The sequence below is a fragment of the Candidozyma duobushaemuli genome (assembly GCF_002926085.2).
Source record: "Candidozyma duobushaemuli strain B09383 chromosome Unknown B_B09383, whole genome shotgun sequence".
NCBI lineage: Eukaryota > Fungi > Ascomycota > Pichiomycetes > Serinales > Metschnikowiaceae > Candidozyma > Candidozyma duobushaemuli.
In genome coordinates, this window is record NW_020289895.1 from 1,537,961 (window position 1) to 1,561,907 (window position 23,947).

The 23,947-nt window shown below is 48.3% G+C and overlaps 9 protein-coding genes across 9 annotated transcripts; 4 read left to right on the plus strand and 5 right to left on the minus strand. All coding sequences in view use genetic code 12, as the record gives it.

Annotated features, from left to right (window-relative positions):
• Nucleotides 1-7,827: 7,827 nt before the first annotated feature.
• CXQ87_002145 (uncharacterized protein) lies at nt 7,828-9,636 on the plus strand (the record flags this gene model as incomplete). The annotated part of the gene is made up of 1 exon (XM_025480662.1): nt 7,828-9,636. One exon carries the CDS (start codon nt 7,828-7,830, stop codon nt 9,634-9,636), a length of 1,809 nt encoding a protein of 602 aa, XP_025334962.1.
• Nucleotides 9,637-9,716: 80 nt separating this feature from the next.
• CXQ87_002146 (uncharacterized protein) lies at nt 9,717-10,574 on the plus strand (the record flags this gene model as incomplete). The annotated part of the gene is made up of 1 exon (XM_025480663.1): nt 9,717-10,574. One exon carries the CDS (start codon nt 9,717-9,719, stop codon nt 10,572-10,574), a length of 858 nt encoding a protein of 285 aa, XP_025334963.1.
• Nucleotides 10,575-11,238: 664 nt separating this feature from the next.
• Nucleotides 11,239-11,784, plus strand: CXQ87_002147 (translation machinery-associated protein 20; the record flags this gene model as incomplete). The annotated part of the gene is made up of 1 exon (XM_025480664.1): nt 11,239-11,784. The coding sequence occupies one exon, from the start codon at nt 11,239-11,241 to the stop codon at nt 11,782-11,784; it is 546 nt and encodes a 181-aa protein (XP_025334964.1).
• Nucleotides 11,785-11,940: 156 nt separating this feature from the next.
• On the minus strand, nt 11,941-13,244 carry CXQ87_002148 (uncharacterized protein; the record flags this gene model as incomplete). Its single annotated transcript, XM_025480665.1, has 2 exons — nt 11,941-11,962; nt 11,998-13,244. The coding sequence occupies 2 exons, from the start codon at nt 13,242-13,244 to the stop codon at nt 11,941-11,943; spliced, it is 1,269 nt and encodes a 422-aa protein (XP_025334965.1).
• A 673-nt stretch (nt 13,245-13,917) lies between these two features.
• On the minus strand, nt 13,918-15,423 carry CXQ87_002149 (RNA-binding GTPase; the record flags this gene model as incomplete). Its single annotated transcript, XM_025480666.1, has 1 exon — nt 13,918-15,423. One exon carries the CDS (start codon nt 15,421-15,423, stop codon nt 13,918-13,920), a length of 1,506 nt encoding a protein of 501 aa, XP_025334966.1.
• Nucleotides 15,424-15,529: 106 nt separating this feature from the next.
• On the minus strand, nt 15,530-18,061 carry CXQ87_002150 (apyrase; the record flags this gene model as incomplete). The annotated part of the gene is made up of 2 exons (XM_025480667.1): nt 15,530-16,083; nt 16,144-18,061. The coding sequence occupies 2 exons, from the start codon at nt 18,059-18,061 to the stop codon at nt 15,530-15,532; spliced, it is 2,472 nt and encodes an 823-aa protein (XP_025334967.1).
• A 939-nt stretch (nt 18,062-19,000) lies between these two features.
• Nucleotides 19,001-20,335, plus strand: CXQ87_002151 (uncharacterized protein; the record flags this gene model as incomplete). Its single annotated transcript, XM_025480668.1, has 1 exon — nt 19,001-20,335. The coding sequence occupies one exon, from the start codon at nt 19,001-19,003 to the stop codon at nt 20,333-20,335; it is 1,335 nt and encodes a 444-aa protein (XP_025334968.1).
• Nucleotides 20,336-20,531: 196 nt separating this feature from the next.
• Nucleotides 20,532-21,339, minus strand: EFB1 (translation elongation factor 1 subunit beta; the record flags this gene model as incomplete). The annotated part of the gene is made up of 2 exons (XM_025480669.1): nt 20,532-21,084; nt 21,260-21,339. The coding sequence occupies 2 exons, from the start codon at nt 21,337-21,339 to the stop codon at nt 20,532-20,534; spliced, it is 633 nt and encodes a 210-aa protein (XP_025334969.1).
• Nucleotides 21,340-23,092: 1,753 nt separating this feature from the next.
• CXQ87_002153 (protein-lysine N-methyltransferase) lies at nt 23,093-23,845 on the minus strand (the record flags this gene model as incomplete). The annotated part of the gene is made up of 1 exon (XM_025480670.1): nt 23,093-23,845. One exon carries the CDS (start codon nt 23,843-23,845, stop codon nt 23,093-23,095), a length of 753 nt encoding a protein of 250 aa, XP_025334970.1.
• Nucleotides 23,846-23,947: the final 102 nt, after the last annotated feature.

Sequence of the window (23,947 nt, forward strand, 5' to 3'; positions counted from 1 at the left end):
GTGGCATGGAAAATGGCCCACTGGGAGTTTTTCAGAAACTCTATAAAAAAAAAGTCGAACCACACCACCCCCAGGGTCAATTCGCCATCCCAGGAGACCCAAAGCAATTGCATTTAGCATTCATCCCATCCAGACCATCCAATTCATCCTCCAGTATCACCAGAACGTGGGAACCTCATTCTACCCTAGTGGCTCCATGCCACAATACCAAGATCCACAGAGATCCCATTCATCCAGCCAGCCAGAAATTACAATTCCTCAGATCCCATCCCTTCTAGATCCCATCCACTAAAGGCAAATTCCCTGCTCCCCCTTCCCCAATTCTCCAAATCCAGCGTGTTTTGCATTTTCCCTCTTTCAACCCGCCACCCGTGGACGCCGGGTCGGGTTTTTTGCAGCCAGACGGTCTGGACTCCGAAGGACCCGCGAAGACGATGCGGCGTCTAAACACACATAATCCGGCAGGTGCCATTGTGTGAGAGCCACGGCTCCCGCCCAGGGCCTTGTTCTCTTTTGTGGTAGTTCGTTTGTTATAGCCGCCCTTGCGGATGCCGGTGTGCCCGGGGGGGGGTAGGGCGAGGCGCTTATGTGCAGGCTATCTTTAAACCCGCTTTTCACATGGCGCGACGATACCAGCGATAGCATGTGTTTTGTCGATCGGAGGATGATGTATTTTTTGATATACATGGAGCGCAATGTGGGAGGATGATCTAAGTCCGGGGTAATGCGGTGACATGTGTCTGGGGTAGCGTGGGGATATTGCGTTTGGGGATTTATACGAATTGGGGGACCATGGGTAAATGGAGAGTGGGGGACGAAGCAGGTGAATTGTAATGGCTGCAAATTCCAGGTGGACTAAGAAGTTATTAGCTCTGGAAGGATAGAAGTTCCGGCGGTTGATGAAGAAATGTCATTTTTGTCAATTGGAGGGACGAGGAATGATGGGTGTGTATGTGCTGGGATGGAGATCAGTGGGCTGAGTTTTGGACAATGGCAGTAGTTGAGTAGACGAGGCCTATGGCTATGGGGCTAATTTTGAAGTGAATGAGAAGCCAAGGAGTATTAGGCACTGTAGGTAAATAGCCAGTCAGTGGAGTTTGAATCGTTGCTTTGATATGTGGAAGTACGATCAGGGCAGTAAGAGATTAGCGGATTGAAGGACCATGGGACTGATGGGTAGTGGTAGAGCGGGATCGATTGAGACAGCAGCTAACAAAAACACAGCAATTGAGTGATGAAAAGTTGGAGGGTTGTCGAATCAATGAGTCTGCTCCAGGATCAGGAAATTTTCAATATATCGAATCCAGCAGGACCAATGACCAAGTGCACCCCATCAATACAGCGGCTTGTAGCATCCTCTCATTTCATCATTCAACGAGCCTCCCAATTGACCCTTCCAATTGACCCTTTAGTCCCCGTCGTCAACACATCTTCTCAATTGACAACCAGGGCCCCAGACAAGCCTCCCCAAGGCTACCCCAGATTACGACAAACCGCTGCAAAAGACCACCTTCAGCCCTGCTTCAGCCCTACCTTTGCCGGTCTTCCATCTCCGCCCGCATAGCAATACTACCAAAAACCAACAGCCACCCACCAGAACCCACATCCACTCAAAGCCATTTCGAAACTTCCCCGACAGCAAGATTCTTCTCTTACGCCGCCGCGGGCAAGCCCCCTGAGTGGTCAGAGCACCTCTTTGCAACCAAAAGTATCGTGCGTCAGCGGGCGGTGTGCCACTTGACTCCGCTTGGGTTTCTTTTTTAGCAAGCGGGCCGGAGTCACACGGCGTATGACTCCTCAAAAAGAAAACCTTAACAAGAAACACGGCCCGCCGAGAGGTGTTGCTTTGCGGAGTTATGGGGTTGGTGTACCTTTGTCGTCTAGTAGGGTCATGGGAATCGGACGGATGGGTGCTGGGGTCAGATGGGGGGAGTGCCCGATACGGAGATATCTCCTTGTAGGGGGTCACGTGCTGCACATATCCGAATAAGGTTTTAGCTGACAATGACGGTCTCCTGGGCGCTCGGGCTATTTCCGAATGGCACAGTGGGTTTTCAATATGGCGAGTGAGCAGCATGCTGGACCTTCGCTTCGGTGGAGGCGCCGCACGCGCTGCAGACGTCAGTATAGGGCTTTAGGCACCGTGTGCAGTACCACTAGACCATGCTTTCCTGATTAGGCGCGATCCGCATAATCACACTTCCCGAATTATCCTCGGGTCCGGAAACGTCCGGAGCCAATAACGGGCCAGTCAATGGTTATGATGTCCAGGGTCTGACTCGGCGATAGGGCGTAGCCTTTTGAGAAGCGAATCAAAAGTTGGAAGCTTCTAGCTCAAAAATTTGGAGGTTTTTGTGCAGCATTGAGCCAAAGCACTAATCGTAACACCACCACAGTAGCAAATCCCTTCCCTTCAGGCCCTTCTGTACGACTAGGTCGAAGTCAAAGGAGGGGAGGCAGGTGCACATTTGCAGCCAGTGGCGGTAAAACCCAAAAGCAGAACCGCAAAGGTCCACTAAAGGTTCCCTAATATCCAGCCAGAACCCTGTCCAGATTACTCATCCAACAGAGTGACGCTGAAGCCAGACAGCTGTGCGGCCACTCCACGACATAAGCGATTTCGCATCTGTGAAGCGGCAATTGGACCAATGTTAGGTTAGTGAATAATTGGCTGGTTTTGTGGAATATCGGAATGCTGGAGGGGAAACTGTTTTGTGTAGACCTGGGCGACTCTTTTGATGAAGTCATCAATCATATTTTAAAGCTTTGGGTTTTGCCGCTGAGCGGTTCATTCTTCCGGGTTCTCGATATGTGGAAGACGGTGGACTTCAAGCCGTAGCAAGGTACCATTATAGTTGGAAGGGTTGAAAGCAAGGTAAAGATTGTAGGGTGACTGCGACGTAGAATCGGATAGCAGCCGTACAGGGTGCAATCTGGTGATCAATAGTTGGGGTGATAGCTGTGATCGGTACTTTTCGATGAACCGGAAAAGCTCAACAATACCTCAATTGAATTGACTCCAGCGTCTATTTCATTTTCTTCAATTGGTTCACCCTGTTTCTTCTCCTCTCTTTCCCTAAACTTTGGCGTAAACCACCACCCCTGCAGACCTCAATGGGTGCAAATGGATCATATCGCCCGAGCAACTACCAATTCTCGTGGAATTTCCAATCTCTTCTCTGGGACCCTAGAGACCTTGCTTCCTCACTGTGGCGGCTTAAGGTCCACGCGATCTAGAGCAACCCCTGGCAGAGCAATCAAAATGGACTAAGCTCGGCTGCAAAATGGGCAAACCGTACCGCCTGTCAGTGTTGAAATTTGAGATAATTTTGAGATATGCAATGGCAGGGAAAAAAGAGTAGCAAAATTTCAGAACCCCACCAAATCAATCGATTCAATTTTCATGTCATCTGGACCTCTCTCCTTTTACCAACTGCGCAGTCAAATAGTCATCGTGCGATGCGATACTTCTAGAAGTCAAAGGTTCCACAAACCTAGACGAAACTTAGCGTCAGCTGTATTGCTGGTGCCTTGTGCCTGTGAGGTTTTCCACATCAACTGTCTAAGGCATGCGCCCCGGCAATTCCAGCATGTCCTGCTCGTGCTCGTAATTTCAGTCCATCGTGTAACTTATTTTGCAATCTGAAATTGCACCACTTTCCATTGATCCAGAGCGGCTGTTAAGCGCAACCTAAAGCCATTTTGTGGCACGGCTGTGAAAATATTTTTGTTCTCACAGCCACTAACACCGAGCGAATTTCAGCCAAAACCCGGGGTTCATGTTTCTGGAAGTCCCCCCACGCTGAACACTGAAACTCGCTTCCCCGGATTTTCCCGCGGGGGCATTAGCCTCTGAATATTTCCTGAGGCTTAATGTTTCTATTCTCGGAATGCAGATTTCGGCAGGCCCGAATCGACAAGCGATCCACCGATCCGAATTTTCAATAACAATATATTCGAAAATCCGGATTTTCCCCTGAAAAAGGCACCCTGAACAGCGGCATTGTCGAGAGGGCCTGGGCCCATGGAGGTTGACAAAACTGTCTGCAGGACAGAAGCGCACATTGTATAGTGGATTTAGGCTTCACTCGCGGCTGCGCCGCATTTGTGTGCGGCAACAAAACGCCGCATCCAGTGGCGTGTATGCAGGTGTTTAAAACTACCACCTTGAACCCTCTCGGGGATAAGGACCATCTTTGGTGATGAATCCAAAAAAAAAAAAAAAAAAAAAAAAATGAAGCTTCTCACAAAATATCATTTTTCTGGAGAACCTCAACAGAAAGACTTTTCAAACTCCGCCTCGAAAAACGCAACTGTTTTGGCTCTGCTTCCGCTAACAATAGACCAGCCTCGACAAGACTTTGGCATCCAGCACTTGGCAGGTCCTTAGTCTCGGGAAAGCTTATCAATAATAGCAATGCCGAGCTCTCCAGCATTGTAGTGGATGGAGACGGACAAATGCACCGACTGACAAGAACTAGTACCAATTTGGAAGGTCAAACAAGCGGTAGCACAAAAATGGACATATTCACGAAAAGGTATCGTCTGACGCGATAAGGAATGTGGGATTTCGGAATCTTCCAGAGCGATCGAGGACGATCTTGTTTTCCGCCTTGTTTCTATATTTGCCACCGATGTGAGTGATCCACCTCTTGCTTCGGTTTGTGTTTAAGACGGCTGCAAATGGGATCCTTCATATTTTCGCATGCTGATCGCTTATTTTGCCTTTATCCATCAAGCGCCTTCCCGCCTCAAGGCGGTTTCACCGGTGCCGGCTGAGCCAAATCGTAGGAAGGCTTTGGTGAAAAATCCATAGATCACGCTCACCGTGCGCTTAGTTTCAGTATTTGCCATGTTAGATGCACACGATAGACCCGAGCCAGCTATTTTTGAAAAATATCATTAGAAAGTGCACGTAGAGTGACTTAACACCACCTGCGTCGAAGTATAACCTTATTTTGACGAAGGGTAATTTGCTGGCCAGGTCACTGCCATCAAGACTAAACTCGTACTCTACCCCACATTCTGGGTCTGTTTCAAAACATGTCAAGCAGGCGCGGAGAATCATTCTTTTTGCTTGAGCACATGCAAAACTTCAGCACTGAAATTTACCCCGTAGGCGCATTTGTGTGAATGCACAGCGGATGGGGAGCCATGTATGGCGGTTGAAATTATGGTCCATAAGTGGGACTAGAAGCTGGGGTAGAATGTTGGTGTACGGGTGGTTCGGGAGGTTACCCCATCCGGCGAGAAATGTCGCACACATTGCAGCATCCCGGAAAAACTAAAATGGGCGCTCAGAACGGCAGGCAACAGCGGGAAGCGAAAATTCCCCAGCCTCAGCACCGACCTACACAGATATTAATAACTGGGACAAGCCTCACGGAACCCTACCGTATCTGCCTTTTTGGGTAGCCGAAGCAGATCACCTCAAGCCATCAAGGAGTACCTCTCTGCTAAAATAAAAAAGATCCAAAGCGGCAAAACGGCCGATCGGTAAATACAACCTCAGCTTTACCATTTTCTTCATTTTCTTTCTTCCTCCTGTTGATTTAAGATCTATACTCTCAATGGTATCGGCATTCCCGGCTTGTGAGGCAATTTCTTGGTGAGCCGACGTTTTTTACCAGTATATGCGCCAACTTTGCTCGGCTGCGTGTGCACCGTAAATGCACCCTATTACGTGGACGATGTTGCAGAAGGAGGAACGTCCAAAGGAACACGGAAAACCAGCACAGAACGGGGAGAGCTTCAGTTGAAAATGAAGAAATTGGAATCAAAAGAGAAAGGGCAGAATTGATGGCCATTGTCGAACAGAGCGGGCGCGTTGCCCAATTGGGTGGCCTATTTTTGCACCCCTCCTTCTCCGAGGTTTTTTTCGGAGTGTTTCCGAGAAACTGCAGAACAGACAGTTACGGAGGCTGGTTGTTTGCAGCCAAGGTAGGGGGGATAACCGGATGATTTGGGGAAACGTAAGAAAGGATGAAGAATCCCGAAAGCACGTCCAGGGAGGGGAAAGGGAATGTTGATTTGTGTGCCTTTTCGGGATCCAATGGTTGTACCATTGATTCGTAGTCTCACCATTTGATCCAATCGTAAGGCAGCCTTATCTGGGTGTCGTTGAATCGCTATTGGATGATCATAAATGTTAAGCCTCCATGTTGTTGGGCGCGGTGTTGGGTTCGTCGCCGTCGGATCATTTCATAATCAGAACTCGATCTCTCCGACGTAACCTGAAAATCCCTCCAGCTCTTTGAAAAATAACTCGGAACAACGCTCAATGTTGTGAACCCTGCGTTGCATTTGCCTCGAGGCCGATATGTCCCTGCGAGTCCTCTGTTACGTCGCCGCAGTAAAACTACGGTGTGGCAAATGAGCCCTGCTCCATGACATCCTTTGTTTTCGAACAAGGCGTGTTTTTCGAAAATAATACAAGGATCCGAAATGGAACAGGTTGTGAGTTCTCCCGCCTTATGCGCTGCGCTTATGGCTGCGTTGTTTTCTGAAAAGTATCTCTCCTATCGGAGCATCGCCGATCAGAATCGTCGATCCATCGCGTATATGTAGAAGCAGAAGAACTGGTCCAACTGTGGTTTTGACGATGTCAAAATGAGTCGAGTCCTTGATGCGTCGAGTTTCAACGGGTAAACAACGTGGGGTTTCTTAATAGAAGGCGATCTTTGTCGTACGAGATGATAGACAGGCCACTGCGTTGATAGGACAACTGGGACCTGAGGTGAAATTGTTCAGTCTACAATGACAGCGAAGAACAGCGACATGGAAAATTCCTAGATCACTGCTGTCGTCTGTGGTTAGTAAAGGTGAAACATACTCTTGTATTATGTGCTCCCATACGTAGTCGAAGCACCCCTCTGGTGCCTTATCTGACGATGGGGGGATTGGCCCACTTCATCTGGGCTTCTATTCTTCTGCCTCCTGCTTCCAATCAGCCGCTGATCAGCCGTCTATAACTGCCTTGTAGAAGAGGCCTATAGTGGCCTGTTGAAGGTGGTCCTCATGGGTGATGTGGTGTCTTGTGACACACGGCAGAAGCTCCTTTGAGGGAAGCAAGGATAGCAAAGCTCCGTTATTTACCTAATTCGTGCGTACTGGCTCTTCTTTGGGCTGGTAGTGCTTGCAACACAACGGGTGATAACACTGATTGATGATCTGGTTCACCTCCAATGTGATGAACCTCACAACGCCAGTTAAGCATTGAATCAAGCGAAGTTCCTGAGTCCTAAGACCCCTCATGATCTGTAACCATAACCTCCCTGGCCTTGATTTGAATCAAGCCTTCAATCAAGTTTAGCAGCCAATTAACCCTTCTCCATCAAATAGATGATGGATGAGATCTTCTTATACCATGGGACGCTATCATTTCAGTAGTGAGTCTTCAGATACCAATTTTAGTGATTGATCTCTCGGAGCGCCTCAGAACGGCATGGTCCACGCGTTATTTCACTCAATCAACGTCATTCACTTAATCGTCAATAACAACATCGCCGAGTAGACGCCAAACGCGTCTCCAGCTCCACAATCCAGTCAATTCATCATTCTCTAAAGCACTGCCAGATCACTCCCTCCTGGCCTTTTCTGCCTCGGTCTGCTTCTCCACAGCCTTCTCTAGACCCTTCCTGAAGTCTCTCACACTCTTCACATTATTGATTCCACTCATGTTATCCAAAACAAACTGCTCGTGCAATTTCGTCAAATCTGCAAGCGGCTGCTTCAACCTCCGTACCGCAGTGGCTAGTTCTCCGTACACCTCGTCCTCCATAAGTAGTATCAAGTGTTGATGTTTCTAGCGCGCCTCTATCAACTACTATGGACTCACTAGACGATGATCTAGATGTGGGGATATTCCAGGTGGAGACGTCGTCGAAAAAGACAGATGGTCCTTGTCACCACAAAATGGACGCTGTGGCCTTGGCTACCTATATATACCCGACAAACTTGCCGATCCGTGACTACCAGTACAACATTGTGTATCGGTCCTTCTTTCACAATATCGTGGTGGCGCTACCGACAGGTCTAGGAAAGACGTTTATTGCAAGCACGGTGATGTTGAATTTTCTACGGTGGTTTCCGGAAGCCAAGGTGATCTTTATGGCTCCTACTAAACCTTTGGTGGCTCAGCAGATCAAGGCGTGCTGTGGAATCACGGGTATTCCGCCGGAAAAGGTGGCGATTTTGCTCGATAAGACGCGTCGCAACAGAGCAGCCATCTGGGACGAGAAACAGGTGTTTTTTACGACTCCGCAGGTTGTGGAAAACGATCTAGCAACCGGGATAGTCGATCCCAAGTCAGTGGTGCTTTTGGTCATCGACGAGGCCCACAGAGCCAAGGGCAATTACGCATACAACAACGTCGTGAAGTTTCTAGATCGGTTCAATAAGGCCTACAGAGTTTTGGCCTTGACAGCCACGCCAGCATCAGACGTTGAAGGTGTCCAGGAGATCGTGGATAACCTTCTGGTTTCGAAGATCGAGGTCAGGACAGAAAAGAGCATTGACATTTACAAGTACCTCAAACGGAAACTCATAGATCGAGTTACGGTCGGGCAGTCGGAAGAAATTCGCCATGCTGTGGATTTGCTAACGGAAGCAGTGAAGCCCATTCTCGAGCAGGCCAACCAGAGAAACATCTACGATGTGCGTGATCCCGCCTACATCAACGCCTTTACTGCCATGACCGCACAGAAGAAGATTGTGATGAACCGCCTGATTCCAGAGGGGCTCAAGTGGCTGAACTTCTTCATACTTCAGCTTCTAGCCGTCGTGGGTCAGGGCCTCCGGCGGTTGAACATATACGGAATACGTTCGTTTTACGCTTACTTCAAGGAGAAGTACACTGAGTTTACCACCAAGTTCAACAGCAAAAAGTCGAAGAACAATATGGCTGCAAAATTCTACTTCCACGAAAGCATCAAGAAGTTGGTGGACTTTTGTGAGAAATGCGTGTCCGACAAGCAGTTTCTCGGCCATCCAAAGCTTGAGATTGTCATCTCAGAACTTGAATCATTTTTTCAAAACACCTCTAATCAAGACTCTCGTGTGATTATTTTCACGGAGTTCAGAGAACTGGCACTCGATATAGTGAGGGCTATCGAGCAGCGTGACTCGACTTTGAAACCACACATCTTTATTGGTCAAGCCAAGGAAAGGGAGAAATTCGATGAGGAAAAGTTTGCTGCCAAAGGGAAGAAAAGCAAAAAGAAGGATGTCGAATCACAGCCGCCAAGCTCTTCGCAAAGACCGACCTCCTCAGAGGAAGCCCAAATGACCGGCATGAATCAGAAGGTTCAAAAAGAGCTTATTCGCAAATTCAAAGCTGGTGAATACAATATTCTTGTTGCCACTTCCATCGGTGAAGAGGGTCTTGATATTGGTGAGGTTGATCTAATTGTGTGCTACGATTCGACATCCTCACCTATCAAGAATATCCAAAGAATGGGAAGAACAGGCAGAAATAGAGATGGTAAAGTGCTTCTTCTATTCGCTGGTAATGAAGAGACCAAATTTGACAAAGCCATGGGCGGATACGAGTATATCCAGCAGCACATCATGAATGGAAATATGATCAACTTGCATGACCAACGACGCATCATCCCCACCGATTTAATCCTGTTGTGAATGAACAGTTCATCGAGATCCCAGACGAAAATGTCCAGATAAAGAATGAAGAGGATGAGGATGAGATTATCAAGATTGCCATGAAGTACATGAGTGGTACGAAAAAGAGCAAGTCAAAGGCGAAGTCGAAGAAGATAGAGAAGCGCTTTTTTATGCCCGATGACGTCGAGACAGGGTTCCAATCTGTGAGCGACATGCTCAAGAATCCTGAGGGTCCTTCCAAAAAGCGTCAAAAAGTGGAAGAGTCCGAAGATGAGCTCATCTCTGATGATATTCTTGCCAAGTCTAATGAATCAAGTTTTCAAAAAGTCTCATCTTCACCCGTCGTGGCTCCTCCTACCATTGCAAAGAAACTGAAGCAACCGACTCTTGAGACAGTTCCTGGACTTCCTCCAAAGCAAGCCACCAAACTGCCAGGGACAACCTTGGGGGTCAAAAAATGCCCTCCAAATGTCATAAACCAGTTGAAAGCTGCTCAAAGCCTGAAGCTGCCGGAGTCTCCAGCCACTGGCAAAGAGAACACTCCAGTTGAGGCCCATGTATCAGACGATGATTTTGACTTTGATGATGACGACGATGAAATTCTTGCACTTGCCGAACGCACCAGCTCCATGAATACGCAGCCGAAACCCTCTCAAGAGGTTTTATACCCCAACGACTTCCAGAACCAAGAAGGCATCCTCACATCCGAACAAACCTGTGACCTTTACATGTCGTACTACACTCCTGTGAATGCTTCAGACCTCGACAACATTTACGATCCACAAGACTCCCCAGCTTGTGATAGCATACGGCACAGCACCACCACTACTAATTTATTGCATTCTAAAGCATTCATGTCCAAGCTTTCGGACAAAGAAAGCAAGACACTCATACATACCTATCAATCTGCATCATCAGCAAATCACGAACTTCCAGACTTCGTTGACTTTGACTGATCCACCGTTCCACATACCATTCGTAGCCGTTTTGCAGCCATTATTGTGCATGCACGACCCGCAAATATATTACCCGGCCTTCGCGGCGCGAGTATATAAGCACCCAGGATCCTCCCACCGAGAAGTTCTTGTTCTTTATCTTTATGCAGGGGCATTACGTGTATCAGTGAGGATTCGTCCGAGATCATGTTTTTGCTGGTTGAAAACTATACCTGACAGCTCCCTGGTGGTCCTTCCTTGTGTCGTGACCGTCAGGGGAATTTTTGGAATGTTTTATCTCGGATGTCACCTCATCGAGGGCCACTCCCGCTTTTGTCTGTGTAATTGAGTTCAATTACTCAGGTAAAACGATCAAAAAAAAACACTTTTAGGCCTACGAGGTCGAGTAGACGCCTTGTGCCTCGCTCGATGCAACGTTTTCAAAATTGCATCTTGAGCTGGATGCCGAAGCAGGCTAGTTCTGCATCGCGTAAGGGGCCATAGCAAGCCCAGGGCTATCTTTGAGTGCGGTGACGTCGACAGAAGGTGGCGGCACTGTAATTATTGGCCCTGACAGTAGATTTTGTTGCTGTAGAGTAGGACCTTCTAAAGTATCCTGCATACACCAGCGTAGCGAAGAGCTCAACCGATCGGAGACTGAAGAATCCCACCACCACCTACTTTCATGTTCAAAAAATTCGGCAAGGAGGAGGTCCATTCGCGTTCTAACATCAAGTCCTCTGTTCAAAGAGGACTTAAATCCAACTTTGTTAACCACTTTGAGAAGGTCGAGCCGGTTATCGACGACATCATTCCCAAGAAGTCGCAAGTGATCTTGATCAAATGTGAACACAAGATCCAGTGCTACTCTGTTGACGACGAGATCGTCTTGTTCCAGCATTTCGACGATTTGGTCCCCCATTTGAAGGTGGTCCACAAATACCCTGAATTGTTCCCCAGAGTCCAAGTTGACAGAGGTGCTATCAAATTCGTCATGTCTGGTGCCAACGTCATGTGTCCAGGTTTGACTTCAGCCGGTGCTAAGTTGCCCGAGGAGAATCTCGAAGAAGGCACCGTCGTCACCATTTACGCCGAGGGCAAGGAGTCTGCTTTGGCGATAGGAAAATTGACAATGAGCACCGACGACATCAAGTCCAAGAACAAGGGCGTGGGTATTGAATTGTTGCATTATTTGGGTGATGGCTTGTGGCACTTTGACGCCAGCGTGTAAGCCAGGAGTTATAGAGGGAGTGGTTCGTAAAAAACGTGATGCTGGTTCTCTAGTCCAGCGCTGGCCAAAGTGGCCACATCGTCGTCCAAGTACGTCTTGGAACCGTGGAGGGCGTCGTTCGGATAATAGTAAAGACTGAACCGGTGTACGGGCACGCTAGTGTGTTTTGTAATGATACCTTTGAGGCGTAGAACTGAATTGGAGGGAACGAACGTTCTGGAAAAGAGTGTTCCTTGGGGCCCCTTGACAGTTATGACGTAGTGGTTTTTGGGGTGATGAGATTGAGTTGTGTCAGTTTGCTGAATGCTGTACTTCTCTTTGAGTTCGGACAATCTGGTGCTCAGGACCACTGTGCCCTTTTGAATTAAAGACACTAGGTAGATCTCAGAGCTTCTGATTTTGTCATCCAGCAAGGTGCTTCCATTAAGCTTTTTTATTCCCTTTCCTGAGGTCAGGCATCGAAGTCTTCCAATAAGCTGGGTCGTCATTTCGTCTACCTCCATGTTCTCAAACAAAGAGCACCCATCAATTCGGAGTTCTTCAAGCTCGGGAAATACCGTTGATATCAGCTCCACTTGAGCCCAGTCGCTGATTTTGTTTTCTCGAAGGTCCAACACCTTTGTTGGTAGGGTCATATGTGGAAGCGTTTCGATGGCATTATTGGCAAGAATGAGCTCTCTGGCTGGTATGTCAGGTACAGTTTGGAGGCGATTGAAGGACATATCAAGCAGATCGACATATTGTAGGGCTGCCTCAGGAACAGAAGCTAAATCATTACCTGCAACGCACAATTTTCGTATCTTCGGAAACAGTGCAAGAAACTGGTCTATCCTATCCTCCTCCAATCCACACGAAGCTGCAGAAACCGTCTCCACAGGTAATTGTCCCTCACCAAAAGTTGTGAAAACGTTACCATTCACATTCAACGACTCAAGCAGTGGCATTTTACTCACGATCTTGATCACCTCCTCAGTATTCACCAACAAGTTGTAGCTCAAATCGAGATACTTCGCCCCGCTGAGTTCAGGAATACCACTCAAGTCTCCGCAAAACGCCACGATCTGCTTATCAAGCGTAATTGACTCGAGCGTCTCTAGCTTTCCCCTCCTTTCATTGAGTTCTTCAAACCCCAAGGACTCCACCGTCTTCAGGCCAAATACAATCTCCTGCCCTAACGCTGTCACGTTTTCTTCTCCACAGTACGTCTCCCAAAGAGCATCCACAAACGACCTGCCCAATCGTAGTTTCTTATTGCTTGCCTTGACGAAAGACCCACTGAGAGGCACTTTAACTGAAAAGTAGAAAGTGTCTCCGACGGAGCCGCTGTTTTTCCCTCTTTGGGGATCGTCCCACTCAATTCCGTACGCCAAAGTCGCTGATCCCCACTGCGGGAGGTTCCCAATCCATCGTATGGTTCCAAAAGCGCCATCCAACTCGACCCGATCTTGAATGTTCACCATATCATGGGCTGGGACGGGATTGAGTTTTAGTGATTTCAGTTGAGATGTCGATTGGGAAGAACTATTGTTGCGGATTAACACTTGTTGTGCTTGTAGATCGGGTCTGGTGTGTTTGATGATTAGGATGAGTAGTAGACGCGAATTCAGTGATGAGATAAGGTGTGGTAGGTTCACCGTTTAGACTGACATGGACCATATCGGCGAGAAAGAACAAATAGTGATCATAAGCTTTTAGTTTTATACTTATTGGGCTCTATCAGCTAGATATAGGGAAGAATGACGTTGGCATGTCTTCTTGGGTATGGTGGTTTTGATGTAGATGGCTGCGAAATCTGGGGTCAGTGAGTTTTTCAGCATACCACTCAACCTACGCAATTGTTCACAATAAGAGAGTGCAATTGAATTTATTTCCTTTCCTCTAAACCGCCATCCTATAAAACATCTAGCCCATTTCAACTCCCTTCAGGTAACTACAATTCTACACCACTCGTTCAACCCACTCTCTGTGGAATGTAGCATTGTGGCAGTCCTAGCGACGCCTGTCAGTATGTAAAGAATGCATTAGTATGTGACCGTCGAGCCAGAGCCCTCAAGCCAGTCGAAGCCGACGCCGTTTGGCATCCACCAGCCTCATCAATCATAGTTAACCTCATCGTACAAATTCTCCAATTCCTCAGCTGTCAAGACCAAAGTTGTCTCCAAGCAAACCGTCAAGATCAAACTCCTTGGCCCATTCAGTAACAACCGTGGTCTGCTCAACCTTAGCAGGCTCTCTATCGCCTCTAGCGGCACTCTTAGGTCCCTCACTCTCCTTGTGTGCTTTGGAGGCATTAGGCAAAGTCCAGCCTGTGATTCTGCCGTCCCTCCAATCATTCAAAACGTTAAGAGCCGCCGACTCAATGTGTGGAACACCGCCCTTGGTCAATCTTCCTCTGGCCCTGGCCACATGGATCAAGAACTGCTTGGTGAACTCCTTCAAATCGCTCGATGGCAATGCTGGGATCTGGTAGTATGCCTTGAGGGCGTCGGCCATGGCATTGTCCTTGGACAAACGCTTGAGCAAAACCTCCACCACACCAGCAGGATCTCTGATGTTCTTCGGCGTCACCGCAGAAAGCAATGCAAGCTTGGCCTCCTGGGAAGCCTTTTTCAGCGAAACCTCGTCAGGGAATACGATACCGGGAGAGTCCAAAATCTTGAGTTTGTTGTCGATCTTCACCTCTCTCATGGTGGTGGTAACGCCAGGCATGTTGCCCACAGGACAGGCCTTCAGGTTTCCGTGTCTATTCGTCAATGCATTGATGATCGAGGACTTGCCGACGTTGGGGTAACCAATCACACCCACAACGATGGATCTCTTCAAGTTGGATTTCGTAGCGTAGCTCTTGAGGGCCTCCATGAGGTGCTTGGATGTCAATGCACTCGAGAGGTTCTTATTGTACATGTTGGCACCGGTGGCACCAGGGGAGGCCTTGACAGGCACGGTGGGGAAAAAGGTCTTCAAAAAGCTGACCCACTGGGACAAGACGTTGGTGGGCACAAGATCGACCTTGTTCAAAATGAAGATAAGACGTTTTCCTCCGCTCTGCAAAACAGCCTGCTCGACCTTCCGCAGCCTCGTGGCCTCGGGGTCTCTGGCGTCCAAAACGTAAAGAATCACGTCGGAGGCCTCCACCACAGCCTTGAAGATCTTGTCGTAGGCCTTTCTGGACTTCTCGATATCAGACTTGTCTTCGGTGTCAGACAATTCGTATTCAACGTCCTCGTCAGAGTCCACCATGCCATCCGAGTCTTCTCCTTCGTATTCACGAGCAGCCTGCTGGGCGGATTCCATCAATGCAGAAAGACCACCCTCTTCCTCAGGGTCCTCATCCTCATCCATGGCTTCTTCAACATCCTCACCTCTGGCCAAAGCGGCTTCACGTGCCTCTTGTCTCTTCAATTTAAGCTGCTCTCTTCTCTCCTTCTCCGCAAGCCTGTTTTGTTCTAGCTCGTTGATGATCTCCTCCTTGTATGGGAAACTGGCTGGGATACCTGGATCCTTGTTAGCTCTGGACTTCCAAGTAACGTCCTTCTTGGCCAACTTCTTATTCTTTCGGCGCTGGGCAGCCGCCTTCTTCTTGATACCCTCTCTCATACGAGTGGTCGTCCTTTTGGACGTTGGCTTCTTGACTCTCATGGCTGATAGGGAAGTGATGAGGTTGGTTTTTTTTTCCACCATATCAGTGCGATGCCATCAGGTACTGCAGGCTCCGCTACAACTGTGTCTCCGGCTTGGTCCAAATCTATAAGTTTTCATAAAGCAATTCTCTTTTCTTGTAGAAATGCCTCTTGTCATATATCAGCCTGGATGGCGGTGGCCGGGCGCGGACGTATGGCTGGTACGAGAAGTCCCTCATGTTCGCTTTGAGGTAGGAGGGCAGTGACTTGCGGGTAGTAACAAAAGGTTCCTCCCCATCAGAGTCCAGATCGGACTCTTCGTCCTCACTTTCACCTTCTGATTCGTAAGGATCGAACTCACCGGCGACTCTGATGGTGCTTTGGTCGGCAGTCGCTTCATCGATCAAACCCTGAATCACTGCCTTTGGTTTCTCCACGAAATGCTCCTTCACCTCGGCCTTCAAAACGCTTTTCGCCGTCTTGGCGTTCCGAATGAAAGAAGCCCACGCCGTGTCCATCCTTGCCACTGACTGTTTCTGTACAGCAGCCTCCTTAGTGGCCTCTGGCACAATCACAGGCACCGGCCTTGTAACCTCCTGAGCCTTGAATCTCCCAAGGGGCAAGGCAATGGCCAAAGTAACAAGCAAAAATAGTCTATAAAAGTTCATCAAAGCAGTTTCTGATAAAAAGTGATGTTTGTGGTGGCTGGAAATGGCTGCAAAACAAAGTGCGCACTAACCTGGCCTGCCCTTCATGGATCCAAGACTGGACACACGGTGAATCGAGTCTCTGCTCTCATTGCGGTGGCCATAAATCGGTCCTTTCTTTGGGTTCATGAATGGTTTGTTAAAAAACTCGACCTGATGTGGCGCTTCGTCTAAATCACCCAAGTTGATCGTGGATCTGGTCCTCAAGGAGGAACCATCACTAGGTACTGGCGATGAAGAGCTAAAGTGTCTGCCGCCTTCCAAGTCAATGTTAATGTCCTCTTGTTCCTGGAGCTTTATGTAGCTAAGCGCCGAGTTGAAGTAGCGCTGGAGCTCTGGTGGACTCTTATTCCTAGCAGCAGTGAGAACGCGAGTTACTGGTCCAGGAACACGAGTAGGTATGAACTTCTTGGCCGCTTTCAGGTATCCAAGTTTCCTGCCCATGAAGCCGAAAGCGACAAGTAGCAAGAAGAAGAATAAATAGAAGAGTGCGGACGAGTGGATGCCGTCGATGTCGCTGTCAAAGCCCGTCTTCAAAGACATGGCGCTTCCTGTAATGCCGACGGGTTCAGCGCCTTTCTTGTAGTCCACCTGAGACGACGCCACAAGAAGAGCCTTACCCAATGTCCATGAAAGCTCTTCTCCTTCGATGGAATCTGCCGATTTGAATGGTACATGAATTCCCTCAACCTCCTTCATCTCGCTGGTTTCTTTATCGTCCTGAGGCTCAACCTCCAATCCCAAACGGGGAAGACCGAATCCTTCGTGCAAGACATTGATCACCCAGGAAGCCTTGAAACAGGCGTCAAGCAAGAAAGGCTCCTTCAAGTTCAGGTACTCGCCGTTTTTAGAATTGGAGAGAATAGTGTCCCAGCTGCTCTCACAGTATTCTCTCACCTTGTCGTTGAAGCTGTGGAAGTTGTACTCGCCACCACTGTGGAAAATGTCGTTGGCCGTGTACCAGTATTCCGATACGCCCACAAACTTGTCCTTTTCGAAATTCATCTTTGGTGCGTGCATGCCGTTGAAAAGACAGGGCTCTTCGGTACACGGCATATGCTTCATAAGCAAAGGGTAGATTTCTCTGAGACACACCTCGTAGTTGCCCGTGCCCTTGATCACGTACTTCTTGTTGTTGTAAGTGTAATCAGGGATTTCGGCGCCATTGGGCAAACATGGATCATTGACCTTGTTCCCCGAATACTTCACATTCGACGACAAGAGAAGCGAGATCAAATGGTCCAAGTGACGCTTCCTGGCCTGGTTGGCACCAAAACCGAGCCACGTGCCCGTGAACACCCTCCAGTTCTGGAGATCACCGTTCTGGTTGCGTAGAATCACTTTGAACAAGTCCTCGTCGTGCTTGGCGATTTCGTCCTGGGCTGGCACAAACGCCACTTGTGTAGAAGCGCCACCCATGTCCATGAACCCCACCAGCTCGTGGTCCTGGGCCTGAAGATCGTAGTTGTCGAATTTGCCCATAAGGTAGTTCAAGGCCAACCAGCCATAAATGCCCTCCGTGGCACCGTCAATCACTTGCACATGCTCTGAACACGAGCCAATCTTAAAGTCTGTGTGTTTCTGAAGCGCCTTACACGTCTCAGAAAGAATCTTCTCCTGCTGTTGTTCAGGCAAAAGTCTCATGCCTGCTGTAGCCAACACGTAAACAGGCGTGTCGTGCCACTTGTCCTTCGGAATGACGCCCTCAGCAAACTTCATGAGCTTCTTGTAGTGCTGCTTCCAGATCTTGCCTGGTTTTTCTCCAAAAGTCGACGCCCCAGGCGTGATCTTATGGCTCCATCCTTGTTCTTGAGCGATCTTGGGAGGAGACCTCAAGGTTTCCTCCAGAGCCAGATCTTTCAAATGTCCGGGATCCTCCCACCTGTAGATCTGTGCCCGCAGTCCCAGCAGGCCCAGGTCCACGACGATGCCGTATTTGTAGTCGCCCATCAAGTGTTGATGTGGTTGTTAGCTGACTGTACAGGACTCTGAGTTGGAGTGATATTGGGCGGGTCTGGAAAGCAAGCTTTTGGCATGGGGATTTGAATTTCAGTCGAAGGAGAGAATTTTACGGGGATAGCGACGAATGGAATTGTAGATATCTTGAAATTGTCGTGTTTGAGTGGATTGAACTGAAATGTAGCAAGATGAGGTGAGGCTATAGATAGCAGCGATTGTCACTTTTAGAACACAAATTTGATTTTTGCTCAATATACTGATCTCACGTTTATTGATGGAGAAGTTGAACTCGACTGGATCAAATTTCGTTCAATCAAAGGACACACAGGGTGATCTTGATCAGCTCATGTTAGCGAAGTTTCCATGCTTCGCTTATCTGCGTTTTTCGCAGCCACTCAGCCATGCGGTAAAGGAAATGCAAATTATCTGCCCCACCAAGACAATACATAGATCTAGAAATTTAAGAAAATACAAAAGTCAAATTTCAAAATCTACTAAGATAATTGGGAAGTGCCCAAACCTCGGGATCCCACTTCATCAATCATCGTAACCTCCACCTGGACCGTCTACTTGCGTACTACTTTGGCACACCTCTGTTCTGCCTTAACGCCAAGACCGTCATCCCTTCGTCCAACAAACACTATTTTCTTGAATTCACTCAATTGGCTGAATGGAAAGTTATAGTTTTTTTTGGACTCAAACAGACATTCAGCCAGACACTCACTCATCACTAGCTCTTATCAACCTCTACAACTCACCTCACCTTCCAAAATCACCAACTCTGACCAACTCTACAAAAATTTTCAAAAACCTTCCACCTTCTTCCACGCCAATTAAAGTACAGCCACTGGCCATTTTCGTCTCACCTAGTGAACAATCCACACTGTACCACTATACCCCATACTTCGCACTTTCACCTCATCCACCACCATGATTGTTCTTCCTAACACACCGCCAACTCCGTTGCCGTGGAAGGTCGACACCCTGCTTATACTGCCTGACATCCAGGCCAAGCGTGCTTCACTATGCAACGCCTCAATCGCTTCCCACAGCGAAACCGTCCGCTATATTCTGGGGCTTTTGGAATACATCGAAAGCCTCTTTGAGCTGCTCAGTACAGACAGCCCAGAACGAAGCGTGCCCAGATATGCCTCCCGGGCCCTGGACCTCATATTAACTACAACGGTGCCATGGAAAAACGTCGAAAAGAAGGAGACAAAGAAGTTGTTCAAGTTGAACTCGAAGCCGGACTTATCATGGACACTAGCAGCAGAGATCCAGCTTGCCACCGTCAGCTTGGCCACGTCATACATTAAGTTGGGAGCAGAGCTTACCAACGAGTTGATCGAGACCGAATCGGGCCTGGAGCCGGAGAAGGAAATGGACGAGAAGTGGAAGCTGGTTTCCAACCATTACAAGAAGGCAATTGCATTCAGCTTGTTCGGTGGCCAATTCACCATGGGCAGCACCGACACGACAATTGACCCGCGTGTGTTTGTACTTATAGACAAGTGCAGCCAGATTGGGATCCAGATGTCGATTTTGTCGAAATTCTCGTGGCTCAACAGAAACTCATACAACCTGAACGAGACGTTTACGCTGAGCAACAACAACGTTTTGTGCCGTGTGGCTATTTTCGTGCTAGACGAGGTGATTTCTTGCATTAATTTGGTGAAGGAGTTGGCACAGAATGAAACCTCTTACTTCAGGCTCAACTACAACGGCTGGGATTCATATTTGAGTGTGGTACAGCAGTATGCCACTGCCTACGCTGGGCTCTTCTTGTCAATCGAGTACTACCAGAAAGAGAGCCTAGGCCAGGCCATTGGCCTTATAAACTTCTCCCTTCTATCGTTGCAAAGCAAGAGCATGGCAGATTTAAAACCCACAAGGAACAAGATCTTGAGTAAGTTCAAGACCAAGGTCGCCAGCAAGCGAAACGAGCAGTTTGTTCAGAATCTCAATTCCATCACGTCGCTACGTATCGACAAGTCGGTGTTTCTGGAGCTGTCTGGGCTTGTCCTCAAAGACCTCCAGCTTCTTTTTGACCAGCTCGTCCAGTGCCATTTAAAGTACACCAAGGAGAACGACAACTTGAAATTTGACGCTGTTTCAGATTGGAAAGACGTGCATGGCGATTCGAGATGGCCGTTTGGCAGCAAGATCCCCGTTTCAGCTGTGGAGCCATACTGTCCCAAGGTACTTCAACCAGATGAGCCCGACACCATCAAGCAGGGCTTTACGGGTCGTGGATCGTATTTCTAGACACAACAGGTTAGAGCTAGTAGATTAACATTTCGAATACTACAAACGTATGGGTAGGTACATGCATTGAATTGGACACAATTGACCGGGAAACGGACCCCAGCCGCAGCCACTACGATACCAGATCTATAGGAGGTGTATTATATTACGCCCGGGTGGTTATACAATAAACAGCCGGTTAAGAAAATCCAGCTGCTTACAACTTCTGCATAGCAGCAACATCGGTGGACTGGACGTGGTCCTCGTCCTCCTCGATGGAGACCTGCAAGTCGTCCAAGGAGACCTTGTCGTCCTCAATGACCAAGTTGATCTGCAACTTCTTGATACCGAAACCAACGGCGATCCACTGGTGAGCACCCCAGGTCAAACCGTCCATCTCGACAGACTTGACGTTGGCCAACAACTCGTCCAAGTCGGTCTCGTCATCCCATGGCTTGACCTCCAAGGTGACAATGGACTTGGCAGCAGGCTTAGGACCCTTAGCGGCCTTCTTGGCGGCGTACTGGGCCAATCTCTCCTGCTTCAACTTCTCAGCGTCCTCATCGACCTCCTCGTCATCGGAGCCGAAAAGGTCAACGTCGTCGTCGTCCTCAGCAGCAGCGGCACCGGCGGCGGCTGGGGCCTTACCAGCAGGCAAGGACTCGAACTCCTCAGTGAAAGAGGCAATGTGGTTGAACCATCTGGCGAACTCAGGGTACTGCTTCTGGAAAGCCTTGTAGACGGTCACGTCGGCCTGGGTGGCGGCGGAGCTGGGAAAGTTAGTAAAACAATTGCTTTTTGCTTCAGGGGCTTCGTGGGTCAGCTGTTTAGATTTAAATCTCCTGTGTCACTCATGCGGTGGGTCTTAAGCACCTCATAAACACGGACCAAAGATTGCGATCATCACCCTGCACGAGGAGAATATTAGGTTATGGGGAAACATACCCGTCGACGTAGGACTTGTCAGTCAAGAAGTCGTTCAAAGACTTGAGCGATTCGACCTTAGAGAAATCGGAGAAAGACATTGTGGTGGTGAAGAAAAAAATCTCTGCGGAAAAAATTTGTCTTCGCTGAGCACCCCGTTTGGTGCGCGCACGTCCTAGGGCTTGTGTCAGGAAGAGAATGATATGTGGTTTAGGGAGGGATTGGCGCCATTGGCGGGGTGGTTGTGTTGATTTGAGAGAGGAAGTTGGGATTTGTGATTTCATTAATTTTTGAAGTTTGCGGGAGGGGCATTGGATGGGATTTACGGTGTGGCTGCGAAAGCCCTAGCGATGATCCAGCGATCTGGACATGTGGGTGATGGAGATGATTTGGGGGAATTGGGCGGGCAAAAGAAAATGAGTTTTTGAAAATTGCTCATTCAAAGTATTAGACGGACTTTGCGGTGGGGCATGTCCCAATGGGCTGGTTTGGATGAGTACTAGATGGCCACTGGTGATTCGCTGGATATGCATCAGGCGATGTGGTTATGGATGTTCTGTCAATTTTCAGTGCCAGTTGCCAAATGCAGCAAGTCGTCGATTTGTTATCGTTTTTGGAACGCCAATTTCGACGTCAAGCCTTTACTTCACGACCTTCTGAAAGAACATATCAAATATAGAGGTGGGTCTTCGGAGTTGGCTGCGAATAAATGCACTCCGAACCACGTTGGCTGTCAAATGCAGATCCACAGAACACGTTCATGCAGTTGCAGGAATAGAAAGAGCGATTGGCTAAAGATAAGGAACTTGATGTTTTTTGTTTTTAAATACCCCATTCGTTACCATGTACTGGGAGTGAAGGAGGCCTTTCAGCTGCTACATGCACTGGTGGTTACGCGAAGACCATGCATGAAAACGCCTATTGTTTGTGATCTGGAAATCCAAGCACTCACAGAAGCTTAGGTGCAATCAGAGCTGCTTTTTCACACCGTTTTCTATCTAGCGAGTCATTTGTATTCATCCGCTCAATGAACCCAGATTCGAATTTATCAGGAGTCTCCTAGAAAACCCGTAATTCGGTATCCCATAGTAAATTCGTTCACTGCTCACTTTGAGGGAAAATCAGTGATTTATGATCCCTTGCACCTCATCAGTCCGCCCACTGGATGTCCCCAAAAGCTACATCAAACAACGAAAACCCATACCTTCCACCGTCTTTTTACCTCCCCCTACCTTTTTTTGTTAAACTCATCTGATATGGAAAACCTATTTAAATCTAGACAAAAAAACATCTTATCAGCTTCCAGACTAGCACCGCTTGACCACACCTGTGAACTAAGTCGTCCCCTGTGTCGCCACAAGGCCCTTCCACCACCTTTTTACATCTCTCTTGCCTCTTAATCTCAAATCTTCCTGTTTTCTTTAATCCCACCGATGTAAAAATTCAACCTCATTTGTTCCCGCCCTCCGCTTATAGTTACCGACATGCGCCAATTTTTCACTTCCACCGCACCATCACCTTAACCATACCAACCAGCCCAACTCACTCAAAACCCAAAAATCACCAAAACACCAATTTCCATCAAAATCCCGACCACAAAAAACCCAAACATCCTTATGTCCTGCCGCTTGAGCCGAATGTGGCGCTTAGGCTGCTTTGCATGAGGCGTCGACGCAATTTTGCAACCATTCTGCCGCAGGGTCCATGAGCCGTACGATACGAAGGCTTCTAAAAAAACGCAACAAGTCTTACATTTCCAGACGTTTTTCAAAAACATTCAAAAAACTTATTTTCATCTTCCACCTACTGCCCACCACTCGTGCTGTATATTCCTATCCTACCCAGTAGCTACTGCTATGCTTGGTCGTCACGAAACTTCCAGGGACCCTCGAAACTGGCGTAACAGCGGAACTCGTTGCCCAACTCGTTCTTGTGCTTGGGCAAGAAATCCGTGATTCTGGTCTCGGGGTACGTTTCTTTGATGATATCTCTCATTCTCTCTCCAGTTGACGAAATCAACTTGAACCGCTTATCTCCCGACTTCGTCAAAGAACCGTCGTCCTCCACAAGAAGGTTCCGCGCAGCCTGCGCCAGCTTCCTCTGGCACTGCTCTTCTAGAAATGGCGGATCAATGAGCAACCGATGGCACTTCTTCTTCAACGAAAGCGGCACATTGTCGGGGTGAGTATAGTCATAATGGTAGAAACGGCCTGGCGCCAATACAGAAAAACGCTGGTCGTACTCCAACAAATACACATGTTTGGTTGGAACTTCTTCAGGTTGCAACTTTCCAATCGCAGCATACACTGAAGGTGCCAGGGCAATGCACACCACTGTTTCCTCATCAGCCCCATGCAAAAGTGCCCTGGCTAAAGTAGCCGCAGTGTCGTCATCGTACCAAAACTGCAGAAGCTGCCAGTCTTCTTTGAAATCGTCGATGGTGGCTGCAGGCGTGGGCAGTTTTTCTTCATTTTCCGTGTCTTCCACTTCCTGTGCTACTTGCTGGTACAACTGCTCAAATTGCTTCTTGCGTTCCTCCTCCTCTTGTCTGAACAGCTGGAGAGCTGCGAGCGCATGTGCGGAAAGCTGGATAGGTTCGTCGTCCATGGCTATTTTCAAAAAATCTATTTTCCCCGGTCGACAATTTTTTGTCTTTTTCAGTAGCCCCACGAAGAGGGTGTGCGGAGCTCATAAGCACCTCGGCTAACA